At 42.5% G+C, this 26,151-nt stretch overlaps 2 protein-coding genes across 5 annotated transcripts in view; one reads left to right on the top strand and one right to left on the bottom strand.

Moving 5' to 3' along the window:
• Positions 1-3,842: 3,842 nt before the first annotated feature.
• triap1 (TP53 regulated inhibitor of apoptosis 1) lies at positions 3,843-5,900 on the bottom strand. Its single transcript, XM_044201810.1, has one exon. It carries the CDS (start codon positions 5,898-5,900, stop codon positions 5,676-5,678), a length of 225 nt encoding a protein of 74 aa, XP_044057745.1. The 3' UTR covers positions 3,843-5,675.
• An 84-nt stretch (positions 5,901-5,984) lies between these two features.
• Positions 5,985-26,151, top strand: part of supt5h (SPT5 homolog, DSIF elongation factor subunit) — a 28,577-nt gene continuing 8,410 nt past the window's right edge. The window contains exons 1-23 of one of the 4 annotated variants that reach the window (XM_044201809.1): positions 5,985-6,123; positions 7,178-7,279; positions 7,499-7,655; positions 7,796-7,864; positions 10,432-10,437; positions 13,140-13,151; positions 13,262-13,331; positions 15,498-15,566; positions 16,981-17,046; positions 17,154-17,184; positions 17,313-17,381; positions 18,133-18,384; positions 19,164-19,253; positions 19,350-19,420; positions 19,917-20,022; positions 20,356-20,446; positions 20,953-21,089; positions 21,394-21,549; positions 22,071-22,217; positions 22,410-22,556; positions 22,929-23,054; positions 23,498-23,582; positions 25,941-26,093. In XM_044201809.1, the coding sequence (XP_044057744.1) occupies positions 7,196-7,279; positions 7,499-7,655; positions 7,796-7,864; positions 10,432-10,437; positions 13,140-13,151; positions 13,262-13,331; positions 15,498-15,566; positions 16,981-17,046; positions 17,154-17,184; positions 17,313-17,381; positions 18,133-18,384; positions 19,164-19,253; positions 19,350-19,420; positions 19,917-20,022; positions 20,356-20,446; positions 20,953-21,089; positions 21,394-21,549; positions 22,071-22,217; positions 22,410-22,556; positions 22,929-23,054; positions 23,498-23,582; positions 25,941-26,093 (2,194 nt within the window). In that variant the 5' untranslated portion in view covers positions 5,985-6,123; positions 7,178-7,195. Of the gene's footprint in view, positions 6,124-6,807; positions 6,969-7,071; positions 7,091-7,177; positions 7,280-7,498; positions 7,656-7,795; positions 7,865-10,431; positions 10,438-13,139; positions 13,152-13,261; positions 13,332-15,497; positions 15,567-16,980; positions 17,047-17,153; positions 17,185-17,312; positions 17,382-18,132; positions 18,385-19,163; positions 19,254-19,349; positions 19,421-19,916; positions 20,023-20,355; positions 20,447-20,952; positions 21,090-21,393; positions 21,550-22,070; positions 22,218-22,409; positions 22,557-22,928; positions 23,055-23,497; positions 23,583-25,940; positions 26,094-26,151 lie in introns of those variants that run through there. The other 3 variants (XM_044201807.1, XM_044201805.1, XM_044201806.1) reach the window with 3 other exon arrangements.

The raw sequence follows: 26,151 nt of genomic DNA, 5'->3' as shown, positions 1-26,151 counted from the left end.
GATGGGTGATTTGTGCAGCAGAGATTCTCACGCTCGTAATGATCAAAGCTGCTCGTGCTCAGTTTTGGCAGTCTGAATCAAACCGAGAGCAGAGGGTCACCTGTTGGGTTTGACCTGGAAGTGAAGGGTCATGCTAGACCCTTCCTTCTACTTTCAAAATAAAAGCTGGGACAGTGGAGACAGAGAGCAGTACTTGGTGTCTTTACTGTCTTAAAAATCAAAATGCGTTGACACCGAATGACTAAAATTCAGTTTGTTGGGAAAAGATCTTTTAGGTTTTAAGTCATTCCGAGTGGCCGTGTTAGCGTCGTGTTAACTTCTGTTTCCTGTGTGAGTTTCTGAACCAGATTTTGAACCAGTTTTCTTGTTTCTTCTTTTTCTGTTTTTATGAATAATGAGAAATTATTTGAGCATTTCTAAGAAAAAGATTTATGAATGAGGCTCAGCCACGCCCGTGGCTGTTACCTCCTAACGTGTAATTATGAATCCAGCTTCACCGTGCAATAAGGAACTGGCGTGGGAACTGCTGTTGATTGACAGAAGCCAGGCGTATTGGCACACGCTCTGACTGCTGATGTACAAATCCAGCAGAGCTCACTAACAAAGAGTGTGTGTGTCCCCTGTCTGAATTTACCTCGAGCCTTCTTGTTTTCCCACAATATCCTCAATGAAAACAAGAGGGAAGCAAAGGCGGCAGCATCTCTGTAACAAAGAGGATTTACATGTAGCGTCTTCTAATTGCAGCTGTAGCTGGAGGATTTTCTCAGTGAGATATCTGCACATTATTACAACTATGTACTGATATTGCCATTTAAATGTATGACGACACGACCTGGCGCACAAAATACACTGTAGTAATGTCCTGCTGTACCAGGTGTACTATAGCTGAATATAGTTTGATCTCAATCGCGATAAAACTGATTTATTATGCTCTGCTGCCGCGGTGGAATAGTTGCTCTGGAGGCAGAAAAACATTTGGGATTTAAGTGACGCTCCATCCAAACTTCGTCTTCTCTCCTGCTGTGGGTCTGAACGGAGGCGGGAAGAGGTTTGTAGTTCGCGCTGTCGAAGAAAACAGCAGCTGTGAGCTTGGACTGATGTCGTTGATGAGCCGTTTTTACGGTATAAGAAAGTACAGAAATGTCAATAGCAATATCTCCACTGTCCATCCGTTTTACCTTAAAATTCCGTTAATTTAAGTATCTTTACTGTGATTCTAAGTGGACAATTTATAGATATTTATAACTGGAATATAATGTTATAATATAATATTCATAAGTAAGCTAGTGTATAATCACCTGAAAATAAGAATCGGTGTGTTTTTGTTACCTTAGACCATTTATGGATTGAAATATATCAAGCTTTTAATAAACACAAACACAAAAAGTCTATTTTGTGAGTAAATAGTCGTTCAAATCAAAAGGAAGGAGGATACTCACTGCTCGCCTCCTGAGGACTTGGCATACTTCCTCATGTAATATTCACCCAGCGCCTCCTCTCTGGAGTCTCTGTAACACACAACAACACACACAGTTAGCCAATAATACACACAGTAAATCAAGCGGACACATTTTGTCTTTGTCTGTGAGCTGCTGAGTCAGCGGAATAACAAAAGCTGCTTCTGTGCAGCTGTTAGCTTGCTGCTAACGTGCTGCAGAAAAAGCTAACTGTGAGGCTTTTCTTTCACCTTCAGCCGCAGGAACGTAGGTCCTGTTGCCAGCTAAACGCCCCACGGCAGGACTTCGCTGCTTGTCAAAACCACTAGTCAAGCTTTCATCCAAATTTTAATTTAATTTCCATAAAATCAGCACAAGAAAACGTGAATGAACGCTTGTTTCCATCCGCTGCTGCTGCGTGAAGCTGGCGGAGCTAATTCTGCAGCCGCTGCCATTAAACCGTCGACACAACGAGACGACGCCATTAAAAGAGCTCCAGTGGAAGCTCAGACGATGGGAAGCACGATGGAAACGTGACGTTTCTGTTAGTTTCATGTGTTCATGTGAGGAAGGTTACAGCCTCCTCATCGCTCCACACAGACCGGAGGGCTTCTGGTGTAAAGAGTCCGGTCTAGACCTGCTCTACAGGAAAAGTGCAATGAGATCACTCCTGGTGTGAACTGGCGCTACATAAATAAAACAGAAATTAATTCAGCATTCGAACTACAGATGGGAATGTCTTTAAATGTTACTGATGATTAACAGTTTATTGCACCATGGCCACTGAGGATTCCAGGTTCTGATTGGCTGGCAGGTGCGGATTCATTAAAGTAATGGGAAAGTTTAAGCGGACACCTGTGATGTTTGCAGTTCTAAATGAACGCGCCGATATTAAGCTCTGGCTGAGAACAGCAGCAGCGAGAGCTTGGAGCCCAAGTTATTCGTGTAACCAATAAAAAAGGTTTATAGCTTCACTGCGCAAATTAAATTTCAAATGTGTTTATTTTTTGCATGAATCTGTCGCCCACGTGAACCAGGAGGAGGAGGACTTCTGAAGCAACAATAGCTGCGGCAAAGCTGGTATCCGTTATAATCGTGGAACGTACGACTCGTCGAGGTTAAGAATGAACGAGAGAAAATGAATTCAGTTTAACGTGACTAAAGCTGGAGCTCTTCTCTCTGATTCTCGGGGCCAGCAGGGCTTTCTTACTGTGTGATTAAGCTGTACTCTGCTGGCAGCAGCCTTGAAGCTCGTGTTTGACCAATCGGTGACATCCAGCACTGCAAACTCCACGCTGGTAGTTCCTGGGCCATCAGAAAGTATTATCGTATCGACTGTTCAGGGGATGGGAACTAAATCTAATCTGCCTCCTGCAGGTTAAATGTGTTTTAAGATCCGAAAACCGGTTCCTGAAGATGTTCCTGCAGCGCAAAAGGGTTACGACTTTCTGACCTTTACTTCTCAGGAACGCTCGATTCAAATGCTTTATTTTACTGCTGTGTGACGTTAAAGCTCCAGTCTGGAACATTTAGGGCAGAAATGGAATATAACATTTATAAAAGTGTGTTTTCATCAGTGTTTAATCACCTGAAAATAAGAAGCGCTGTGTTTTCGTTACCTTAGAATCAGCCCTTTATATCTCCAGAGGAGCGGGTCCCCCTTCCACGGAGGCCGCCATGTTGCGCCGCCATGTTTCTACAGTAGCCCAGAACGGACAAACCGAACACCGGCTCTAGAGAGGGCACACTGGACCTTTAAAAATGTTTCAACTAAGATAAAAATTATGGGATTGCTTTCATAGAATTTGGTAATGAGGGGTTCCCTTAAACTGTGGAAATAATCCTTTAAAAAGACATTAATATATTATAATCTGTTAACCTCGTGGGCTATTTGGGGGAAACCCCTGATACTATGATACATAATTGATTTTTAACCTTAAAAGTTCCATTAATGTTTCCACTAAAACTATGTAGTTACAGTATTTGAATTAGATTTTAAGAGGATAGTTAATTGATAGGACTGTAATAAATTAAGGTACATTAACGGAGTATGTGCACTGTCCCGTCCCTAATGAACAAAAAAGGGCCTTGAACATTAAAGGATGATTTTCTCTCTGGTAAGGATTTTCATTTAAGTGTGGAGTTATTCCATTAAAACACCTTAAAATATTTACTCATATTGTAATCTTTTACTTGACCACATATTACGGGTAAATCCCTGAATTGTTTTTCTTAAAACTGCGTTAATTTACCCATTAACAATGATGTAATTAATGCATTTTTAATGGGATAATTGATGGATACATTTATGGATTGAAATATATCAAGCTTTTAATAAATAAATAAATAAATAAATAAATAATTCCTCTCTTCTGGCAAACAGGATGAAAAGATGTGGAGGAGCTGTCAAAGAAAAACATTTTTATTTTGTAACAGGCATCAGTCCTTCCATTTCTATACATCTACTGTATTCTGGCATTTCATTAAATACAATCACAGCTTAATATTCGATGTAAACAGAAACAAAAGAACCGTCCAGGAGGAGCGGTCCAGTTCTGTGCAGGATCTTCTTCACCAGACGCCGTTTTCTATTGAAGCAGTCCTGCAGTGCCGCTACTCGCCGACGCGTGACAGGGATGGCTGTATGAGTAACGAGTAACCGAACCTCGCCAGAGGAACGTAAAGAAGCTCAACAGCGAGGACTCCGGCGGGTTTGCTTTAGGTTTCCATATCAGCAGCACGAGTCGCGTTCTGCCGGGACACGTGGCGAGTTTCTTTCTCTGCCACAGATTCACTGAGTGTGTTTGATTAAAGGCATTTGTTTAGGATTAGCAGTATCCGGGCATCTGCAGCTCTCCAACTGTAATAAAAAGCACTGAAGTCAGTTCAAAACGTATTATTTTTTTAATTGGTTGGTACGTCCGTCAGTTTTCTTCAGATCCAGGTCATGTTAAATGATAGTCATGTGAATTATTAGGCCTATATACAGTTATATAGTTAATAACTGCAGGCCTCGTCGCTGCCACTGGTCATTCTTTGACCATTATGACAGTGAAAATTGGGATTAAATTGCTTTTTATGTAGTATTGAAACATCTTACATTATATTTGGGGAAACACTGCAGAAACCCTGAATTTCTAAGCGCAGCGCTTAAATAATTACGGCCTTAAAACGACATCTTGTTGGAGACCGGGCCCCAAGCTCGGCTACAGCAGGAAGCTCCTCCAGGCGGCGCTGTTGCCTCCTCCCAAACACAATGAAAGCACAGTACACCTGAGCGCTGGGGCCCCGGGTTGGTAGTCCTGATTTTAAAAATATGTAAAAAGGACAGTTCCACCATGATTACAGTTTTTTTTGACACTTTGCAACCCTTTTAACCGTTTTTACATGAATGCAGCTCAATCAAAGATCGTCAGAAATCAGTAAATCGTACGTGAAGATTGCGTTTTCAAGCGTGAGGTCTTCACGTGCGTCAGTTGGAAACTGAAAACAAAAGATTTTCTTCAGTAAAAACTAAAACAGAATTTAAAAATGAAACGATCTAGAGTCAAAAGTGACAAACGGGAAAATACGAGTTTAAAAGAGAAAAATGGCAGAGCTGCTTTCCAGCTTGACCTTTGACCTGGTTCAAAGAAAATTAGGAAATGAAAACAAACAGCAAAATGTATTTTTTTAAATAATCGACTGTCCAAAAAAAAAAAAAAACACACACAAAAACAACAACTAATACACTCGACTAACTGCTGGGCTGCAACTAATTATTATTTCCATTACTGATTGATCTAGTAGTTTTCCAGTTATTCGAATAATCTTTTAGTATATAAAATGTCTGAAATTAGAGAAACATGTCCATCACAATTTCCCAATTTCACGTCTGGTTTTGTCCCAACAGTCCGAAACCCAAACACACTGAGTTCATGATGACAGAAACCATGGTGAAGCTCGATTATAACAGCTGCCGATTAATTTTAGTAACCGATTAATCGACTAGGCCTAATTGTTTCAGCTCTACAAGCTAGTCTCCCAGCGGTTACAGCGGCCCACATTCCTCATGGTCAATAATAAAGTCGAAAATATAAAGCAGCAATGTAAGAAAAAGTCAAACGAAACAAATCATCTGTTCTGGGATCAGCTGTGCAGCTCTCCTTCTGCGCATGCTCAGTGTTATCGACACGGCGTATCGATCCACACGGTGTACTGATAACAGTACTGATGATCAGTGTGTGTGTTTCCTCTCCGTCAGCTCTCGGGCTTGTCCTTGTTGGGGCCCATAAACTCCACTCCGTCGACCGGGATGTCCTTCTCCTTGATGGCCTTCTGCACGCACCGCTGGTACTTCCGGAAGGTCTCGGTGCACGGGTCGCCGCTCCGGTCCCCCTTCAGGAACTTCTCGGCGAACCAGCGGTTGAAGCACTGGTCGTACTCCCGCTTCAGGTCGGTGCAGGCCTCTCCGACGCTGTTCATCGTCGACAGAAACACGCGGAGAAGCCAAATATGGAGGATTTTGTTCAACTGCAACTGTTTTCAAAAGCGGGCGCAGTGTCCACACGCACACCCCGTGACTTTCCTTGAACCGCGTGATGGGATTGGCTGGTTTGAGAATGCCGTCGAACGTCATGACGTATCAGAGACGGTGTGTTGTGACAGAGGTATCACTCTGAGTGATCCCCGAGGAATCACAGACTAGGTATTGTTTTTGTACTTTCTGTATGATGCTGAAATAAAACTAAATTAGATTGCCAGCATAAAATGTTTGTACACATGTAAATATCGACATCTGCCCACCCCCCTGGCCGTGTTCACTGCATGTTATGTATTGTTATGTTCATGACCTCAAAAACTACATTATAAAATAAATAAAAACAATAGAAAAACACGTTGTGCTGCAGCAAGCAACAGCACAGGCAAACAAAAGAGAAACCTCTTCACATTCAACGGAGCATATAGTATATAACCGAACATTATTGTTTTATTTCAGATTTGTATATATTTTTTTAATGTTTTCTTGTATTAATATAGTAACTGAATTATGTGTTATACAGATGCAGTGGCCCACTGTTCTTGTTGAAATGTTGTTGGGTAATTAAACAAGCGCCTATCTGAAAGCTTTAACAGGTGATATATGGTACTGTTGTTTAACTTCAACTTTATTGTCCAATAGAAAAAACATACAACACAAACAGCATTTATTTATATTTATATGAGCGTTGTCATCCTTTCCTTTATTTCTTTGAGGGGGGGGAAGATTATCTGCAACAACATTTTCTTAATGTCTACGACGTACATCCGATGCCAATGGAAACAGTCTATCTGTAAGTGGTTTGTAAGTTTCATAAAATAGTGGCGAAGTGAGACCTCTTGCATCTCTTGACCCAGCCGCCGTCCAAATCCCGCGACACATTTGCGCAGCTATCCGAAATCTCGCGGTTCTCCAAGAAGACGTGAGAGGCATCAGAGTAATCGAACTAAGCTTATATTTACATTTATTTATCAGCTAACAAGATATAAAAACCGAGGCGGGAGTTAATACAGGTAAGGTAACAGTCACGGAGCTCCGTGGCTAACATTTGATCGCAGCTGTTTTGGAGATATCTGGAACCTTACGTTAGCATGTTTAGCTAGGCCATCCTGATTGTTATGGCCGGATGGTTCAGGTGCTGTTAGCTTAACGTTAGCTGCTCAAATTGATCGATTAATTCAAACTTTATAACGGTGGGTTTGTGTTGTTTGCGCTGCTGCAGTCTGCCCAGGGCTACAAGATGTCTGACAGCGACGACAGCGACTTCTCCGACAACCAGAGTGAGCGCAGCAGCGACGGAGAGGCCGAGGAGGTGGAGAATGAGGTATGCTAACTGCTAGCTAGTTATGCTAACTGCCCAGTCGATTCAGGTAAACATTGTGATTGAATGTGACGGGTTGTAAGTGGATTAAGCTGCTGAAAGTCGCGGAGCTGGAGTTTCAGTTACACAAGATATAAAAAAAAGCCTGGAAACACACGTTATTACAGAAAGGACACGGGGAATAGTGTGTACTTAGTTTGTTTTGTCGCGATCCGTCTCCAGGAGGAGACCGGCAGTCCCGTTGGCAGCGACAAGGTAGCGGAGGAGGAGGGGGAGGACCTGGAAGATGAGGAGGAGTATGATGAAGAGGAGGAGGAGGACGATGATGACCGTCCCAGGAAGAAGCCGAGACATGGAGGGTTCATCCTGGACGAAGCCGGTACGAATGGACTTCACTCTTCATCTCTTTAAACTAGTCCTCCTCTTTCCTCTTCCTTCACGCACCTGTTTCTTTTCAGAGATGAAAGGAGCTTGAATGCAGTTTTAATACTTGTCTGTTTCTCTCCACTCTCTCTCTAGATGTGGATGATGAGTATGAGGACGAGGAAGACCAGTGGGAGGAAGGAGCCGAAGATATTCTGGAGAAAGGTGAGGGACTTGACCTGTTCAGAGACTTCATGAAGCATTTTCACAGTTTTCTCTTCAGGTGTTGCTGATTGCCTTTTTCCACGTTGCACAGACAAGCAGTCGTGACACGTGCGTAGGCCTGTCACGGTAACTACTTCATCCACTCGGCGAGGTTATTTCCACACATCGTGCCATGTTGTGTTTACGTGCTTGTTTACTTGGATAAGAAATAAACTCACCGACATGATGCCAGAACGAACAGCAGGGTTTCCCTACATTAGAAGAAGCGTTTCTTCTCGCAGCTCCAGAGTCCGAGACACGTTTGGCTTCTGTCCTCTCGTCGTCTGCTCTGTGTGTCCGAGTGTCTCCGTGAGCGGGGCTCAGGCAGCTCACGAGTTCATCTCTCTTCCACAGGGCGTACGTGCGTTATTATGCTGTTATATTAGCGTTATATCGGTGGCATAAAATGGTCTTAAAATGACGATAATATCATCTATCGCAAGTTTTTTTTCTGGGACAGTATCGTCGTCCAACAACAGTAGTTTTTGTGACAGGCCTACTTGTGGGGTTTGTACGTTTTTAAATCAAGTGCAGAAATCCAGCAAATCCCCAAAACACACAGTCTCAGGAACAAGAGAAGTTTGTAATTGCACTTGGTGCAAATAAATCTTGTTTTTTAAAAGTACACACAGCACATGTACAGGCCTGTGCTCTGAAGCGTGCTGCCGTGTGTTAAATCTTTGAAGCAGCCGCTGGTTTCAAGTTTGCTTCAGTACAACATTCATATCCAGAGGAATGTAATCAGCGAACATGTTGCCAGCTGTTAAAAATCCATCTGTATGATGTTCGACGAGATTCGGACTTATCAAACCAATCTAGACATAATGACTGTGATGGATTAAACGCCTCAAGCAAGTTTCTAATCTCTACAAGTAGTTTTTCATGTTGCTCTGAGGTGAACTGACAAACATCTAAACAACTGAAGCATTCTTTGGCATTCACACAGTCTATATGAACTGTAGTGGGCTAAAACACGCCCTTACAGTTTAGTGTCTGCGTCTCCAAACTGTATACGATGAACTGATGAAGATCTTATTTTTAGCTCCCACCACCCAGTCCTTAATTTGAACTGTGTGGGAAACGTTCAGCGCTTGGTTCATTTCAGTAAAACTGATTCTGGGCCAGCTGTTATCAGATCGCTCTGTGTTTGACCTCGTTGGCGAATCAGATTTACATTACGTTCCCAAGCAGAGCTCTGAGGTCAAACTGCGCGGTTACACATGAATGCAACGCAGATGTTTCTGTCGACCTCCATTTTCTGCTGCATTTAAAAAAAGAAATCCAATATATAAAAAAACAAAACAAAAAAACACCAGAAGATGAAAATGGTTGGCAGCAGATCTGAATAGATTTGATATATGTAATTTTAATTTTGCTAATAAATTATTGTTTTTTTTCCTCTTTTGAAGTAAAATACCACACATTTGATTAGTTTTTAAAATGATTTTGCTAACTTCTCTTTTGTTTCTGATCACTGTGAAACAAACACTTGTGTGTGTGTGTCTGCTGATCAATAATTCATTCTGTACAGATATATGTATTGTGATCAGGTGATTGTTATTTGTCGGGCTGATTACAAAATAGATTTTTTTTTTGTAAGAGTTTTTCGACTTTCTTTCTCACAGCAGACATTTTGACGTGTCGCAGCGGCAGGTGTGACTTGTAAAATGAGTGTGGCAGTTCGTCACGACTCAAGTCTGTTTGTGTCAAAATATCTGCTGTGATAAAAGTCAGTTCAGCCTTTTTTCAGTTGACTTTGTCTTGTTGGAAACAAAAGTAAGCACTGGGTGTGATGATTGCTTGTTTTATCCCATGTTGTTATTATTATTATTTTAATTTAAGGTCTATGAAAGTCTTAATGTCTGGATTTAGAGGAAGGAATACGTTAAGTTTGATCTGGTCAGGTCTGAACATTTCTGCTCCATTTTTCTGTACGTTAAACATCTTCCAGTCTCTTAGTTATGCACCAGTTAGCTAAGCCGGATCGGTGTTGACCTCATTCGGCTGATCGAGTCTCTGCCGGACGGGGCAGACTCGCGATAAATCCAGTTTCTACATCAGTGTCGTTATAAAATTCACTGTTTCTGCTACCAGTTACTTTCATTCGCTCACTGCTGCCCGCCGACTCAGCGATACCCAGTGCGTAACGCTGTCATATTTATCCCAGTCGGCTCCATGCAGTGGTGTAGCATCACATAGATTTAAATTCGGGGTGAGTATCGCATCGGCACTCCTTATCGGTAAACACCCTTGAGTTTAGATTTTGGAGAGAACAGTTAGAGTGGTGCATCTGTGTGTATGCAGTAGTCTCGATTTATTTCCATTACGTGAAATGGTTTGATTTTGATTTTGATAAACGCACTGAACTGGTGTTTAAAAGTCACTGGATTTGTAAAGTGCTGAGTCTTCAGCGTTGACATGTTTACCCTGATCTGATGTAGAGAGCCTGTGTAGTCTGAACATGAGTGTTGACTGAACTCTCTCTGTCTTATTGGTGTTTCTTTCTGTCACATGCATGTCCTCTTCAGTTAACGGTAATTCTACTCCAGATACTCTCCTGCTCGGATGTTTCCATTTATATCCATGTGTATCTGAAGCAAATGGAGTATCAGTTTCATCCATTTGATAAAATCCATGTCCCAGAATGTATTAACCCCACCTCATCTCAGCACAGCTGTATTTGTGAGTGTGTAGCTTAATGTGAGGAAGCACTGAGGGCAAATCCATTATTGGCTCCTTGAACAGCAACAACTCGCTATACAAACAGTTACAGTTCATTACATTTAATTGGCTACAAAAAAAAAACCCATTCACTTTTAATAATTATTTACAGTTGTACCGATTTCTCAAAATGTATGCGCTAATTCAAGTTAAAATGCAACACACAACACACTTTTAACAGATGTTCGTATGATTAAAATGAGATTTTAATCATTTTATTGTTGGATAAAACCAAATATGAAAAAAAATTTGATGTTGACGTCCGAGTTCTTCAGTCTGGAGCAAATCCAGCCACACGAATGAAAAAATACTTCTTTTTTTTCAGGTCGTAACTCAAAAATCACACTAATACGTTCAGTGTAATTCTGCATCCAGAGATTTGATGACATGAAGCGGAAGAGTTGTAGAGCATGTTTCAGTTTTAATCTGGGTGTTTAAGTAATTCCACCTTCAAAGAACCAAGTGTGATCATTTGCCCGACCCTGCTACCTGGTAGAAGACTGCCATGTTTGTACTTTTTTGACTAACAGATGTGGTCGAAGCTTTTCATGTGGCACATGGTAATGCATAATATCCCTGAAGGTAGGAGGACAGTAGAAACAAAATCAAAACTGGTGTGTTGACAGCAGCAAAATGTCCTGATCGCTGTGGTGGACGGTTGCTGCCCATATCTCAGCTGTTTTTCAGTGATTCAAAAAGGTCCGGCGTTGCGCTCAATGACTGCTTGTTTCCCTAACAACTGAGCCAATCAGTGACGGGGGTTAAGAATGGGAGGTGCCAGAAAACGGCCACGAAAAAGTCTCAGTGTGGATGAGCTGGACGGAGATGTACGGGTCGTTGTAACAGAATTAACGACTCTTAAATCAACATATTACTCCCATCGACGTCCTGCTGCCCCAAACACTCACTACAGCACCACATGTGGATTCATCCGCCGCTGGAAATAGTCCCCAACAGATGCTCTGTTTCCTCCTGTTTGATTGATAAAAACTACAGCGAGCAGCTGTTTGAGGAACTGAGCCTTTAAAAAAAATAAAAATACAACAAAAAACAAAACAAAAAAGTAGGAACCAATGGGCTGAGAGCCACAGACAGGAAGTCAGAAAGTGTTGAGCGACGGACTAACACATTAGTTGCAAGTTGAAAATATAGAATGACACCAACCTTAGTATTTAAGAAATGTTAGAAAAGGTTTCAGTCGTAGTCGTCTGGACGCTGTTTTCAGAATCAAGACGTTTCGGCTCCCATCCGGAAGTCATTCTCAATTGTGAAAATGGTCTGAGAACTCAGAAATTAAAGCTACTCTGTGTTGCTTAAGCCCCGCCCTCAGGGAGGAGTCTACCTGAGTGTCTGCTGTTTACCCTGCCTAGTTTCACCTGAAACTGACCTAATTGTTTCCATGATGGCCCAGTAATCAGTAATCAGGCCTGTTGTTTTCTGGCCGAATGACTTCCGGACGGGAGCCGAAACGTCTTGATTCTGAAAACAGCGTCCAGACGACTACGACTGAAACCTTTTTATACGATGGACCACTCCTGGACAAACGAGGGCCTACACCGTCCTGTTTAAGAAATGCTTAAAATCTTTGAGAATTTACAGTAAAAAGTCATTCTGTGTCGACTGAAAGTTACGATGTGTCGATGGGACAGATGAGGTCAGTCACTGCTGATTGGCTAGCGCAAAATGACCCTCCCTAACACAAACACCATGTCACTCTGAAGAATATAAAGAAAAATAAAACAAGGCTAAAAGACTTTAAAAGGCAGAAGTTAAACTTCTAAACTAGAAACTTACTGGCAGAACTTAAAAACGCACCCGATTTGTGTTCGACGGGATAAAACATGAAAAACTACAAACACTCCTTTTTTTTTTTAAACACCTGTGTAGTTCCGGTCGGTGTACTGGAGCTGTGTTTTTGTTTCTACTGTACTGTCACCTCAAACCACACTGGACCCTTCACTGGCTTCATGCTTCTCTGTGCTGTACAGTCACCATTAATCTGTTGGTTTTTCTGTTGTGTTTTTTCTCCCATCATGCTTTGTGTTGCTGCTGCCTGACTCTGCTCCTGTGTGCTCTGCCCTGATGGCAATGTCTTTTGGCATCTATCCTCACCTCTTCGTCCTCCTCCTCCTCCTCCTCCTTTCCCTCTTTGCTGCTGCCTTAATCCTATCGTTTCTTCTCTTCTCCCGCCGCCTCTTTCTTTCTTCTTTTTCTCAACTTTTGCTTTTTCCTCCATCATTCCCTCCTTTTCTCTCGTCATACTCTTTGTTGTTCTTCCTTACTTTTTTCCGATCCTGCTCTTTGCTCTCTTCTGTATCTCCCGAATTGCTTCTCTTCCTTCTTATTTCTTTATCTCCTCTTTGCTCCTGTACTTACTCCTTGCTCTCATCTCTCTTCTGTCCTTCCTCCTTTTTCTTGATCTTTTTTATTTCCTCTCTGCTCCTGCTCTTCATCTTGCCTCCTCTTTTATTCTCCTCTTCCTCTCTTTTCTCTCTCGCTCGTCGGTCCTGAGCAGAGGAGGCTGAAGGTTAGTCTGTTATTTACTTCGCAGTCATTGTTCATTATTTAATCTAAATTCATTTTCATTTTGTTTGTATTAAACATGAATACAACACCCCCCGTTTCTCTCCCCATCAGTGTCCAACATCGACCACGTGGTTCTGGATGAAGATCACTCTGGATCCAGAAGGCTGCAGAACCTCTGGAGGTAAGAAATGCCTCAACATCTCTCCAGTGTGCAGGATTTAGTGGCATCTAGTGGTGAAATTGCAGTTTGCAGCCATTCGAATGCCGCTCGCCTCGCCCTCCCCTTCCGAGCGTGTAGGAGAAACTACGGTGGCCGCAACAACGAAGGCCCTTTTTTGTTCATTAGGGACGGGACAGTGCACATACTCCGTTAATGTACCTTAATTTATTACAGTCCTATCAATTAACTATCCTCTTAAAATCTAATTCAAATACTGTAACTACATAGTTTTAGTGGAAACATTAATGGAACTTTAAGGTTAAAAATCAAGGGATTATGTATCATAGTATCAGGGGTTTCCCCCAAATAGCCCACGAGGTTAACAGATTATAATATATTAATGTCTTTTTAAAGGATTATTTCCACAGTTTAAGGGAACCCCTCATTACCAAATTCTATGAAAGCAATCCCATAATTTTTTATCTTAGTTGAAACATTTTTAAAGGTCCAGTGTGCCCTCTCTAGAGCCGGTGTTCGGTTTGTCCGTTCTGGGCTACTGTAGAAACATGGCGGCGCAACATGGCGGCCTCCGTGGAAGGGGACCCGCTCCCTCTGTAGATATAAAGGGCTGATTCTAAGGTAACGAAAACACAGCGCTTCTTATTTTCAGGTGATTAAACACTGATGAAAACACACTTTTATAAATGTTATATTCCATTTCTGCCCTAAATGTTCCAGACTGGAGCTTTAACGTCACACAGCAGTAAAATAAAGCATTTGAATCGAGCGTTCCTGAGAAGTAAAGGTCAGAAAGTCGTAACCCTTTTGCGCTGCAGGAACATCTTCAGGAACCTGTTTTCGGATCTTAAAACACATTTAACCTGCAGGAGGCAGATTAGATTTAGTTCCCATCCCCTGAACAGTCGATACGATAATACTTTCTGATGGCCCAGGAACTACCAGCGTGGAGTTTGCAGTGCTGGATGTCACCGATTGGTCAAACACGAGCTTCAAGGCTGCTGCCAGCAGAGTACAGCTTAATCACACAGTAAGAAAGCCCTGCTGGCCCGAGAATCAGAGAGAAGAGCTCCAGCTTTAGTCACGTTAAACTGAATTCATTTTCTCTCGTTCATTCTTAACCTCGACGAGTAAATGACGTTCCACGATTATAACGGATACCAGCTTTGCCGCAGCTATTGTTGCTTCAGAAGTCCTCCTCCTCCTGGTTCACGTGGGCGACAGATTCATGCAAAAATAAACACATTTGAAATTTAATTTGCGCAGTGAAGCTATGAACCTTTTTTATTGGTTACACGAATAACTTGGGCTCCAAGCTCTCGCTGCTGCTGTTCTCAGCCAGAGCTTAATATCGGCGCGTTCATTTAGAACTGCAAACATCACAGGTGTCCGCTTAAACTTTCCCATTACTTTAATGAATCCGCACCTGCCAGCCAATCAGAACCTGGAATCCTCAGTGGCCATGGTGCAATAAACTGTTAACCATCAGTAACATTTAAAGACATTCCCATCTGTAGTTCGAATGCTGAATTAATTTCTGTTTTATTTATGTAGCGCCAGTTCACACCAGGAGTGATCTCATTGCACTTTTCCTGTAGAGCAGGTCTAGACCGGACTCTTTACACCAGAAGCCCTCCGGTCTGTGTGGAGCGATGAGGAGGCTGTAACCTTCCTCACATGAACACATGAAACTAACAGAAACGTCACGTTTCCATCGTGCTTCCCATCGTCTGAGCTTCCACTGGAGCTCTTTTAATGGCGTCGTCTCGTTGTGTCGGCGGTTTAATGGCAGCGGCTGCAGAATTAGCTCCGCCAGCTTCACGCAGCAGCAGCGGATGGAAACAAGCGTTCATTCACGTTTTCTTGTGCTGATTTTATGGAAATTAAATTAAAATTTGGATGAAAGCTTGACTAGTGGTTTTTGACAAGCAGCGAAGTCCTGCCGTGGGACGTTTCGCTGGCAACAGGACCTACGTTCCTGCGGCTGAAGGTGAAAGAAAAGCCTCACAGTTAGCTTTTTCTGCAGCACGTTAGCAGCAAGCTAACAGCTGCACAGAAGCAGCTTTTGTTATTCCGCTGACTCAGCAGCTCACAGACAAAGACAAAATGTGTCCGCTTGATTTACTGTGTGTATTATTGGCTAACTGTGTGTGTTGTTGTGTGTTACAGAGACTCCAGAGAGGAGGCGCTGGGTGAATATTACATGAGGAAGTATGCCAAGTCCTCAGGAGGCGAGCAGTGAGTATCCTCCTTCCTTTTGATTTGAACGACTATTTACTCACAAAATAGACTTTTATGGACACTCGAGGCTCAGTCCGCTCCATGAAGTCTAACAATATCTGTCGATGACACTGCAGTGATGAGTCACCGCAGGCAGCTGCCAAATTACCGTCTTTCTTGGAGCTGTAGGTTGGTTTTAGGGCCCGAGCAGCGATCACTGGGAACGCCCTATTGTATTGCAGGGAATATATTTTCACTTTTTTGAGGGACTAAAGGTTCACTAAAACTCCCAAAACTTTGCACACACGTCAGAAGTGGCGAAAATTTACATCTGATACGGGTCTTGGGGATGGATGTGGCAAAATGGCTTGATAGCGCCCCCTACAGAGCAGCCCTCACGGCATGTTTCACCTAGATGTACAAAAAATGCCCTAAACCCAACAGGAAGTGGAAGTTTAGTGGTCGTTTTTTTGACATTTACAGGTGCGATACTTTTACAAACTCTTCCTACAGAATTAAACAGATCAATTTCAAATTTTCATATTTCAAGACCTTCGTGATGAAAAGTCGTTCAAAGTTTGAGTTTTTGCTGAACGGCGTGTCCGTGGCGAGGCATCGAATTTCCACGTTTCGCCATGAAACTTGAGTGTACGTGGTCAAATCTGCCGCAAACGTCACGTGTTTGACAAGCGTCTCTGACTGAACACGTCTACATGCCAATATTCAGACAAAGTCATGGCGCCACCTACTGGCAACAGGAAATTACATGTTTTATACTAAGCCCCCACCTTTTAAATTAGACGTTGATGTATGAAATTTAGGAGGCAGATGTATCATCTCGAGACTTAAAAAAAAAAAGCCTTTTGGAGCCATACCCTGAACCCAAAACAAAGTCAGCCATTTTGAATTTAATGGGCAATTTTTAAAAATGTTTCCATTTACAGGCTCCTATAGAATTAATCAGATCGACTTAAAAGCGACTGCCAGTGAAGCTCAACACTTAATCCCTCGCTGGTAGGCTTTTAGTGTGAAGCATCTGCAGGAAGTGTTGAGTTTCATGGATGGTAGCTTAACAGTGATGAAAAGTAGAAGTGAGTGGAAATAATTGTTTTTGAGAGTAATTATTGTAAAATAAATACGTTTAAAATGTTAGAAAAGACGTCCAGAATTCACATTTGACCCACCAAATGAAGCTGGGTTATCTGATGATCTGGAAACGTTTCTGTCCTTTTTTGAGCTTTGAAGCAGCGGTTAAAAAAGAAACCGCTAAACGTTTTTTGGAAAAAGATTTTACTTTCCGTTCACTGTGATGTTTTATTTTGGAGCTTTGCTAACACAAACAGCTGTAGACCAGGAAGCGCCTTTTTAAAAAAACAACTTTGCATCATTCAGTCAAAAACTTGTCTTGTTACTCTTCTTCTGTGGTGTGCAGTTACTCTGGAGGGTCCGAGGAACTTTCTGATGAAATCACCCAGCAGCAACTGCTTCCTGGTGTCAAGTACGTGAACACTCATCCACCAATCAGCATCAAGACACCTGCAGCGATAATGAGGTTGTGTAGATTGTGACGTTGTCTTAATGTTAAAATCTGTTTGTCGTCTTCAGGGATCCCAATCTCTGGACGGTCAAGTGCAAGGTGTGTATCCTCTGTGACTGCGCTTTCACTCAAATACACACACGTGTCATCGCAACTAGAAAACATACATGTACAGACTCACACACACACACACACACACACTTCCTCAACATATCCTGTCTTTCTAGATTGGAGAGGAGAGGGCGACGGCCATCGCATTGATGAGGAAGTTCATCGCCTACCAGTTCACCGACACAGTAAGAACCTGCTCTTTATTTTTTCACATCACTTATTTGAACGCTCTGCTCTGATTGGCCAAACCCTGAGGTTTATTTCTGAGTGCGAGCCCTTCGCTGTAGTCTAATACTGCATTCAAACTCTGTCAGCAGAATAGAAAGAAGAAGAAAACATCATTTTATTGCAACTTGGAAGTGTTCATGCATTATCCAAGATGGTTGCTAGGTTGGACAAAAGTGTCAGATGACCGCAATGTAACGTTGCCACATTGCCAGTCTCGTAGCCATACCAGATGAAGGGAAATGTAGCCTGAGCTAGCTGTGTTTATCTTGATGTATATCTGTAGGATTGTATTAACATCGGGCACGTATTTATCAAGCGTCTCAGAATCCCTCTTAGGAATGGCGCTGAAAGTTAAACCAGGACTAAAAAACCCTCCGACCTCAGAGTAGGACTGAGAGTTACTGACTTTCAGCAGGAGAAGAATGACTCCTGGGAGAGAGCGAGACTCTATACGATTGTATAAGTGTTTTATTTACACCAAACTGCCAGTAATGGGGGCTTTGCAGCTGTTTTGTTGTTTATAGCTGTTCAGCTGTTTCTGTGGTGAATACGTCAGTATTTACATCTCTGCCATTGCAATCATTTTCTCAAGTATGCTTTTATGTTAAGTGTTAGAAATTAAGAGATTGTGCTGTCTGTAGAAATGGTTTCAGAAAGTTTGAACCTCCCTGCTTTTTATAATGTGAGTGTAACCCCCCGTCCCCCCAGCCTTTGCAGATCAAGTCCGTGGTCGCCCCGGACCACGTTAAAGGTTACATCTACGTGGAGTCGTACAAGCAGACGCACGTCAAGTCAGCCATCGAAGGCATCGGCAACCTGAGGATGGGCCTCTGGAACCAGCAGATGGTTCCCATCAAAGAGATGACGGACGTCCTCAAGGTCGTCAAAGAGGTCACCAATCTGAAGCCCAAGTCCTGGGTCCGGCTGAAGAGAGGCCTGTACAAGGACGACATCGCTCAGGTACCGACTGATGACGCAACCGGCCACCAGAAATGGAAACAAAAATGTCAAAGCACTATGTCAGCAGTTCTCAACATTCGCATGTGAGATTCAAGCTCCACTGCAAAAAATATGTGAAACATTTCTCTTATTCCTCTTTTTTTTAAAAAAAACAAGAAATTGAAAGGAATATTTAAAACATTTGTCGGTTAGCACAGGAGGAGCCAGGTGAGCATCTCCAAACTATACCTGTACTTCCTATACTTTAGTGTTGTATCAGCTGTTGTTGAGACATTGAATGGTTAATCGTACTGTTTGTTTCACCAAAAATATAAATACCAAATATAATATGACAAATACAGATTTACATTTTTAACAACAGGTTTTTAAGGCAGAACGATTAGTCGGTTAATTGATTAGTAAGTCGAATGAATCTTTCTGTAATCTATTAATCCAACATTCTCTGCTTCCATCTTCTCAAATGTGAGGATTTGCTGCTTTTCTGTATTTTGTATAATTTTGAACTGAACGTCTTTTGGGGTTTGGACTGTTGTTCGGACAAAACAAGACATCTGCAGACGTCACATTGGGGCTCTGGGAACACGAGAGACTTGATGAATGAACGAGTAATTGAAAAATAAGTGACAGATTTGATAAACCTACAGTACTAATGAACAACATGAGAAGCAGATAAAAGCTCGTAAATTAACTAGAGTTAGGATTATTTGGTCAAACTAGAACGAACTATTACTCTAAACGGATGTTTTGAGGTCTGCTGCGTTGTTTTCTTCATTCTCCAGGTGGACTACGTGGAGCCGAGTCAAAACACCATCTCCCTGAAGATGATCCCTCGTATAGACCTGGACCGTATCAAGGCCAAGATGAGCCTGGTAGGACAAGCGCACATTAACACACTTCTTCCACTTGATACTGTGTATTGATAGCTGACGTACACCTATGTCTGTCTGCGTGTGTGTGTCCTGTAGAAAGACTGGTTCGCTAAGAGGAAGAAGTTTAAGAGACCTGCTCAGAGGCTGTTTGATGCTGAAAAGATCAGGTAGGTACACACACACACACACACACACACACACACACACACACACACACACACACCTACCAGTGTCTATGAGGGAATATAAATTCACACATGTCTACAAAATAAAACCGTGAAAGACCCTGATAGTACTGAGTGTTGTTGTTCAGGTTTTATATAATCAGTTACACAATCTAGATCATCGTGACTGAATATTCCACATGAACATCAACAAAAGTTCAGTTTGATGTGTTTCTGGTAAAGGTTGGGAGGTCGTGTGGGTAAAGTCAACGTGATAATAAGACCACAAACACACATACTGTAGGCACCTGTAGAACGAGTCCCATTCCCTCTCCAAACTAACTTCCGGTGCACAATATATATTTTTTTAAAAAGTTGAAACATGAGGTTTTCTGCTGTATGCTTGGAAGAAGTCTGGAATTTCAAAATCAAACTTGTGCATTTAAATAGTTTGAGACTTTATGCGTAAATGACTGACAGATGGTGATTTGATTGACAGGTCCCTCGGAGGGGAGGTCAGCCATGACGGAGACTTCATGATCTTTGAGGGGAACCGTTACAGCCGTAAAGGATTCCTGTTTAAGAGCTTTGCCATGTCCGCTGTGGTGAGGAGGTCTTTTAATTTCAGAATACACACTACTAATAAACTCCTTGTCTTCATTTGGATCCCTGTCAGCTGCTGCCTCGTTACTCTGAAAACTAAACAGGCTTCAAAAAAAACCTCCTTCAGAACCCCAGAGAACCCGAGGTCGTGCCCTGAGGAACCCCCTTTATTGTGAATCCCGATGGAACTTAAAAAAATTCAAACAAACTTCTGTTTTCATGTGAAGTCTTCTTAACTTTGATTTTTCAGGTTTTAACAAAAGATTAAATGGCATTGTCTAATAATAAATAATAATAATACCCTCAGCAGCTGGTTCTTGGTTTCTCTCTGACAGATCACAGACGGAGTGAAGCCCACTCTGTCAGAGCTGGAGAAGTTCGAAGACCAGCCTGAAGGAATCGACCTGGAGGTGGTCACCGAGTCAGGTACACTGTGTGTGTGTGTGTGTGTGTGTGTGCTGTTTAAGGGTCAGCTAAAGGTTCATTTTAGGCTAAAGATGATCAGGTGAAGGTGATGCGTAAATGATGATTAAATTATTGCCTGCAGAGAATGTGTTTGAACCATAAATATCTGAAGTTCATATGCAGGTGAGTAGTGGGGGCTGAACCTTCTGGTTGTTTTTTTTTAAAAAAGAAATCCTAAAGTTAAATGCAAACATGAAATTAGAGTAAAAAATGAATAAAAATCTAATTCAGTTTTGGATTTTTAAACGTCTTGTTTATCATAGTTTAGCTCTTGTATGAAGACTTTAATGCGTCCGACTCTGTGAATGTGTACTAAATCTTTCACAAGCATGTTTAAATATAATCTCGTGTTTATTTCCTTCCATAACTGTTAAATGTTGAAGGTCAAAGTTATGATGCCAGTGAAGTGTCTCTTGGCTAAAACAACATTTGTGTGCGTGCGTGTGCGTGCATGCGCGTGTGCGCAGGTAAGGAGCGTGAACACAACCTGCAGGCCGGCGACAACGTGGAGGTTTGCGAGGGAGAGTTGATCAACCTGCAGGGGAAAATTCTCAGTGTGGACGGCAACAAGATCACCATCATGCCCAAACACGAAGACCTGAAGGTACACACACACACACACACACGTTCGTCTTTCTATAGTCTAAAACCCTTAATGATTATACATAATCATTCCTAACCTAAAACTAATTCTTAACCTTCAAACAGTCCTTTGCAGTGGTGACGACTGGCCAATACGTCCTCACTACGATGGTTTAAAACTGAAATTGGTCCTCACAAATATAGCAATACAAGAGTATATGTCAAACCTCAAAGTAAACAGAGTCTCTAAAAACTAACCAGGCCTATTCCATTCATAACACATGGTCCTCATATTGTTACACGGGTGTGTGTGTGTTTTCTTGCAGGACCCCCTGGAGTTCCCGGCTCATGAGTTGAGAAAATATTTCCGGATGGGCGACCACGTGAAGGTGATCGCCGGGCGATACGAGGGTGACACGGGCCTCATCGTCAGAGTGGAAGAGAACTTCGTCATCCTCTTCTCCGACCTCACCATGCACGAGGTGCCTGCTCCGGCTTTTCATTTAATCATACTGAGGTTAAGAGTCATTACATGTAAACGTGACGCAAAGCCGACACAGGCCCCACTTCCACACGCTGCCTGCGCTCGCCTCATTAACACCTGGACGCAGCAGGATTTACGACATCACTACTAGGGTGGAGCCAATCATTATCCAGTATAAAACGTACACAACTGTCAGCACACACACACTACAAATTGACTTTTCAGTGAAGTAGGAGGCGTCTTGTGTCCGGCATTTGAACTTTGAAATGAACAATATTTACATTCCGAGATTCTGGATTCTTTTAAAAGGGGAGAAGGATGTTAATTTTAAGAAACTTTAACAAGGTTGCTGAAAAACACAACTTATCAGACACAAATTGTTATTCCAAGTATTTTTATGTCTTGTGTATGTTTGATTTGACCTCCCCTGTCTCACCGTGTGTGTGTGTGTGTGTGTGTGTGTGTGTGTGTGTGTGTGTGTGTGTGTGTGTGTGTGTGTGTGCGTGTGTGTGCGCGCAGTTGAAGGTGTTGCCCAGAGACCTGCAGCTCTGCTCGGAGACGGCGTCTGGCGTCGATGCGGGAGGGCAGCATGAGTGGGGCGAGCTGGTCCAGCTGGACCCACAGACCGTCGGAGTCATCGTCCGACTGGAGAGAGAGACGTTTCAGGTAATAGTCTGCTCCGGGACACGAGCGCACATCTGCAACGTCCACACAACCAACATGAACCAACCTCTCGTTTACTTCAAAGTCCGCAAGACGTAAACATTCACAAACAATAAAGCTAAGTGCGAAGACGGAAAAAAAATCTCATTTTCCAAAAAAAAAAAAAGGTTTAGTGAATGACTCTGTGTCTCTCAGGTGTTGAACATGCACGGGAAGGTAATGACGGTGCGGCACCAGGCGGTGAACCGCAGGAAGGACAACCGCTTCGCTGTGGCTCTGGACTCGGAGCAGAACAATATCCACGTCAAGGACATCGTCAAGGTTATCGACGGGCCGCACTCTGTAAGGACGAGAGAGTTCAGTCGTGTTCTCATCTCTAACTAAACATTTATTTTAACACTGAGTGCTTGAATGAGATCCTGCAGCTGATGAAATGTTCACTTTGTCTTCCGGTTTACTTGAAAGTTTGAGAGTTGTTTTAGTTTAGATTTTTGTTTACGCATTTTTAAAGATTGAGTCGGTTGGCACGGAAGACTTCAATTCACAGATGTGTGTGACAAACATGGAGCAGCGGAGCCGTCAAAGCTTCGTCTCCGTTCAAAACTTTTCACCAGTGTTGCTGTCGTTTGTTCAGACTTGACTTGACATCCTGATATACATATGTGATACATACATACATATATGTGTGTGTGTGTGTGTGTGTTCCTCCCGCAGGGCCGTGAAGGGGAGATCCGTCACCTGTTCCGAGGCTTCGCCTTCCTCCACTGTAAGAAGTTGGTGGAGAACGGAGGCATGTTCGTCTGCAAGACCCGACACCTGGTGCTGGCTGGTGGATCCAAGGTCAGCACTGCGCGGGCTGCTTGATGTGTCACTGTGGGCTCCTATTGGCCAAAGGGTTCATTCAAACAGTGAGAGTAGGCAGATGTTGGCCTCAGCCAGTTACACACTCACCATGAGGACTGAGTCACTTCAAGTTGTGTTTAAATTTAAAATCAACATTTGTGAAAAATAGACATGAGCCTAAACTCATTAAACCTGTCTTGCCGCCACACACCGACTGTCTGCAGCTGCGAGTCTCTTGTAGTTTTAGCAGCGTGTCGTATCAGCAGCAGAGGAAACCTTTTGTTAGCACTATGTTTTTTCTTCACACTTGATTTTTTTGTACTTACAGTGAGTATTTATTGAACCATGAACTCTCAAAATACCATATTTCATTCTATATATTTATTTAAGACTTTATCTAGCTTGTTTCTATAAACCTCTGTGCTGTTTGCCTCTTTCAGCCCAGAGACGTGACCAACTTCACGGTGGGAGGCTTTGCTCCAATGAGCCCTCGCATCAGCAGTCCCATGCACCACGGCGGAGGAGGTGAGTGGCAGAAACAAAGTACACCTCAGCATGAGCGGGAACGCAAGCGTCATTTGTTCTGCTGCAACATCCAGAAACACTTTCCAAGCTCCTGGCTGATGGAGGCGATGAAGGACGTTTGGTAGAAAATAATAACGCTTGCTCGGTCCTGTAGACTTCAAGCAGCTGATACTGATCCAATACTGTTTCTTTAAAACTACTCAAAGAGTCATTACACGGGCTTCCACCAGTTAATCTGATTCAATTCAACTGGGCTTTATCGGCATGGGAAACAGATGTTAACGTTGCCAAAGCTAGTGTAAAATATAAACATATACATAAACAGAAGAATTGTGATATTAAAATATATACGGATTACCAAGATAGGAGGATGATAATATTAATAAATTGTAGACTTGCAGTTAAAATACAAAGTGTGTGTGTGTGCAGGTCATTCACTGGCCCTCGGGTTGTGTTCGTACATATGGGGCAGCAGGATCGGCCTCCGTCTCCTGGAGTATTTTTAATGTTGAGCTCATTTAACTCAAGTTGAACTTGTTAAAGTAAACGTTCCTTATTTCACTGGATGTTGTGCATCTCTGTCTCAACAGCGAACACATGTTGTGTTTCCTTCTGGTTGCCAGGATTGTTTGTGTCTTCCTGTTTCGGTGTCCAGTTTGTGGTCGCTGAGCCTGACCTCTCTGCCAGCAGAGAGATATTCTTCCAGTTCATCGTCTCTTTTTAGGGCCAGATAACTTTCTTATCTACTTTGGCTTTTAGTTTCTTCTTTCCAATGTTCCAAATAGGTTTCTTTACATTGCATTAAATTATAAATTATATTCCGGGTAATGAGAGAAAGATTCATTACAGTACAAAAAGTTGCATATATTTTTTTCATCATCTTGTTTTATCTTTTTCTGGACCGTTTGTGTTCTGGACAATCGCAATCGGCAGCACTGCGCCGACGCCTGAAAGCACCTGAACTTGCATTTAGCATCACCTCTTGAAGAGCGCCCAAAGCGGAGCACGTGACAGTGGAGACACGTTGCATTTCGCTAAGTTCCTGAAGTGGAAAAGAGCTTTTTACATCTAATTTGTCCTCCTCAGTGTTTGGCCTCTGCATCGTTTTGCAGCAGCTGGATAAAAACCGTAAATCAGAGGCTGGAGGACGTCGCCATTCCTTAATTCCCCATTAAGAGGGTTCTGCCAGGTGTCAGTCAGATATCTTGTATTTGTGTATTTAAGATACGAAGTGCTGGGAAGAAAACAAGGAAAACTGAAAACTGTGAGACTGGACTGGACTGGTAAAGATGCTTTAGTTTTTCAGCCAACAAACACAAGATGTTAGGTCATCTGTTATATCTACCGTTTGTGTTTGAGCTGACGTTGTTGTCCTGTTAAAAAATGACAAATGGCATAAACAATGACTGTAACCCAAAGTTTTATTTCAAATTTTGTTACTAAGTTTGACCAGCAGCCAAAAATAAACGTTTTTATTATATGTTGATGTCCGACACAAATCGACTCATCAATTATATTTGATGTCTCTGTGTAGAAGAAATAAAGGGCCTCCCCTTCGTGGCCATAGTTCAATTTTATTTATATAGCGCCAATTCATAACAGAAGTTATCTCATTGCACTTGCAGTAAAGGAAAATATTATATATATGACAATTTTAATAATTATTCTGTCTTTTAAAATACAAAGTTTCTCCTGGATCCTTATATTGATCACGGGAGCTGTTGAGCAATCATCAGACTAGTTCTACACCTGTCGACCTGCACCACCTACAGGCAAAGAAACGGCTGGTGCAGTTTTATCATTTCCACCGCCTGCAGGCAAGGACAGTGAACAGCTTCAACAGCTGCTATTTTTCTCAGTTTGGACTTCCCGTTAGATGATTAAAATAAATCAGAAAAATATAACGTCATTGTATCAAATGAAATTCCAGTGGATATTAACCACAATTTATCTTGTGAGTGTACAAAAAAGAATTTATAAACACTCATCATCATCATTTATTTCCCTCTGCAAACATCTGTGATCCGGGCTTAACATTAAGCTTCTTCAGGTATTTCGCCATCAAACCAGCGAGCGTTAAGTGAGTCAAATGTTAACCGCAGATTTAGTCGCCTTTCCGGAGCAAACTCTCTACCTATCCTACCTATACTCCGCACCAGAGAGGACCTACTTCAGTCTGCATCGATCATTTTCTTGAATTGGTTTCTAGTAAAACAAATAATAGTGATAGTTTATTAAATTCTTTTTTTTTTTGAATAGTGTAGACTGCTGTCCGAGCCACCTGAACCGGTACACTGGAGGAGATAAATCAAACATGTGTAAACGGCGTTTGATGCAGGTGTTTTTGTTGTCCTGCAGGTGCTCCGCAGAGAGGAGGAGGAGGAGGAGGAGGCGGAGGAGGAGGAGGTGGAGGAGGAGGAGGAGGAGGAGGAGGAATGGGGCGCGGCAGAGGACGAAGAGACAATGAGCTGATTGGTCAGACGGTCCGCATCTCTCAGGGTCCTTACAAAGGTAGGACTGGCTGAGGAAACCAGTGACGCGTTACCAGTGCCACGCAGGTTTAAGAAAG

This window comes from Siniperca chuatsi, linkage group LG7 (assembly GCF_020085105.1).
Source record: "Siniperca chuatsi isolate FFG_IHB_CAS linkage group LG7, ASM2008510v1, whole genome shotgun sequence".
Taxonomy (NCBI): domain Eukaryota; kingdom Metazoa; phylum Chordata; class Actinopteri; order Centrarchiformes; family Sinipercidae; genus Siniperca; species Siniperca chuatsi.
This window is presented reverse-complemented; position numbering and strand designations above follow the sequence as displayed.

Excerpts from the sequence above, each read along its gene's own strand:
- triap1 (XM_044201810.1), bottom strand. The coding sequence starts at position 5,900 with ATGAACAGCGTCGGAGAGGCCTGCACCGACCTGAAGCGGGAGTACGAC.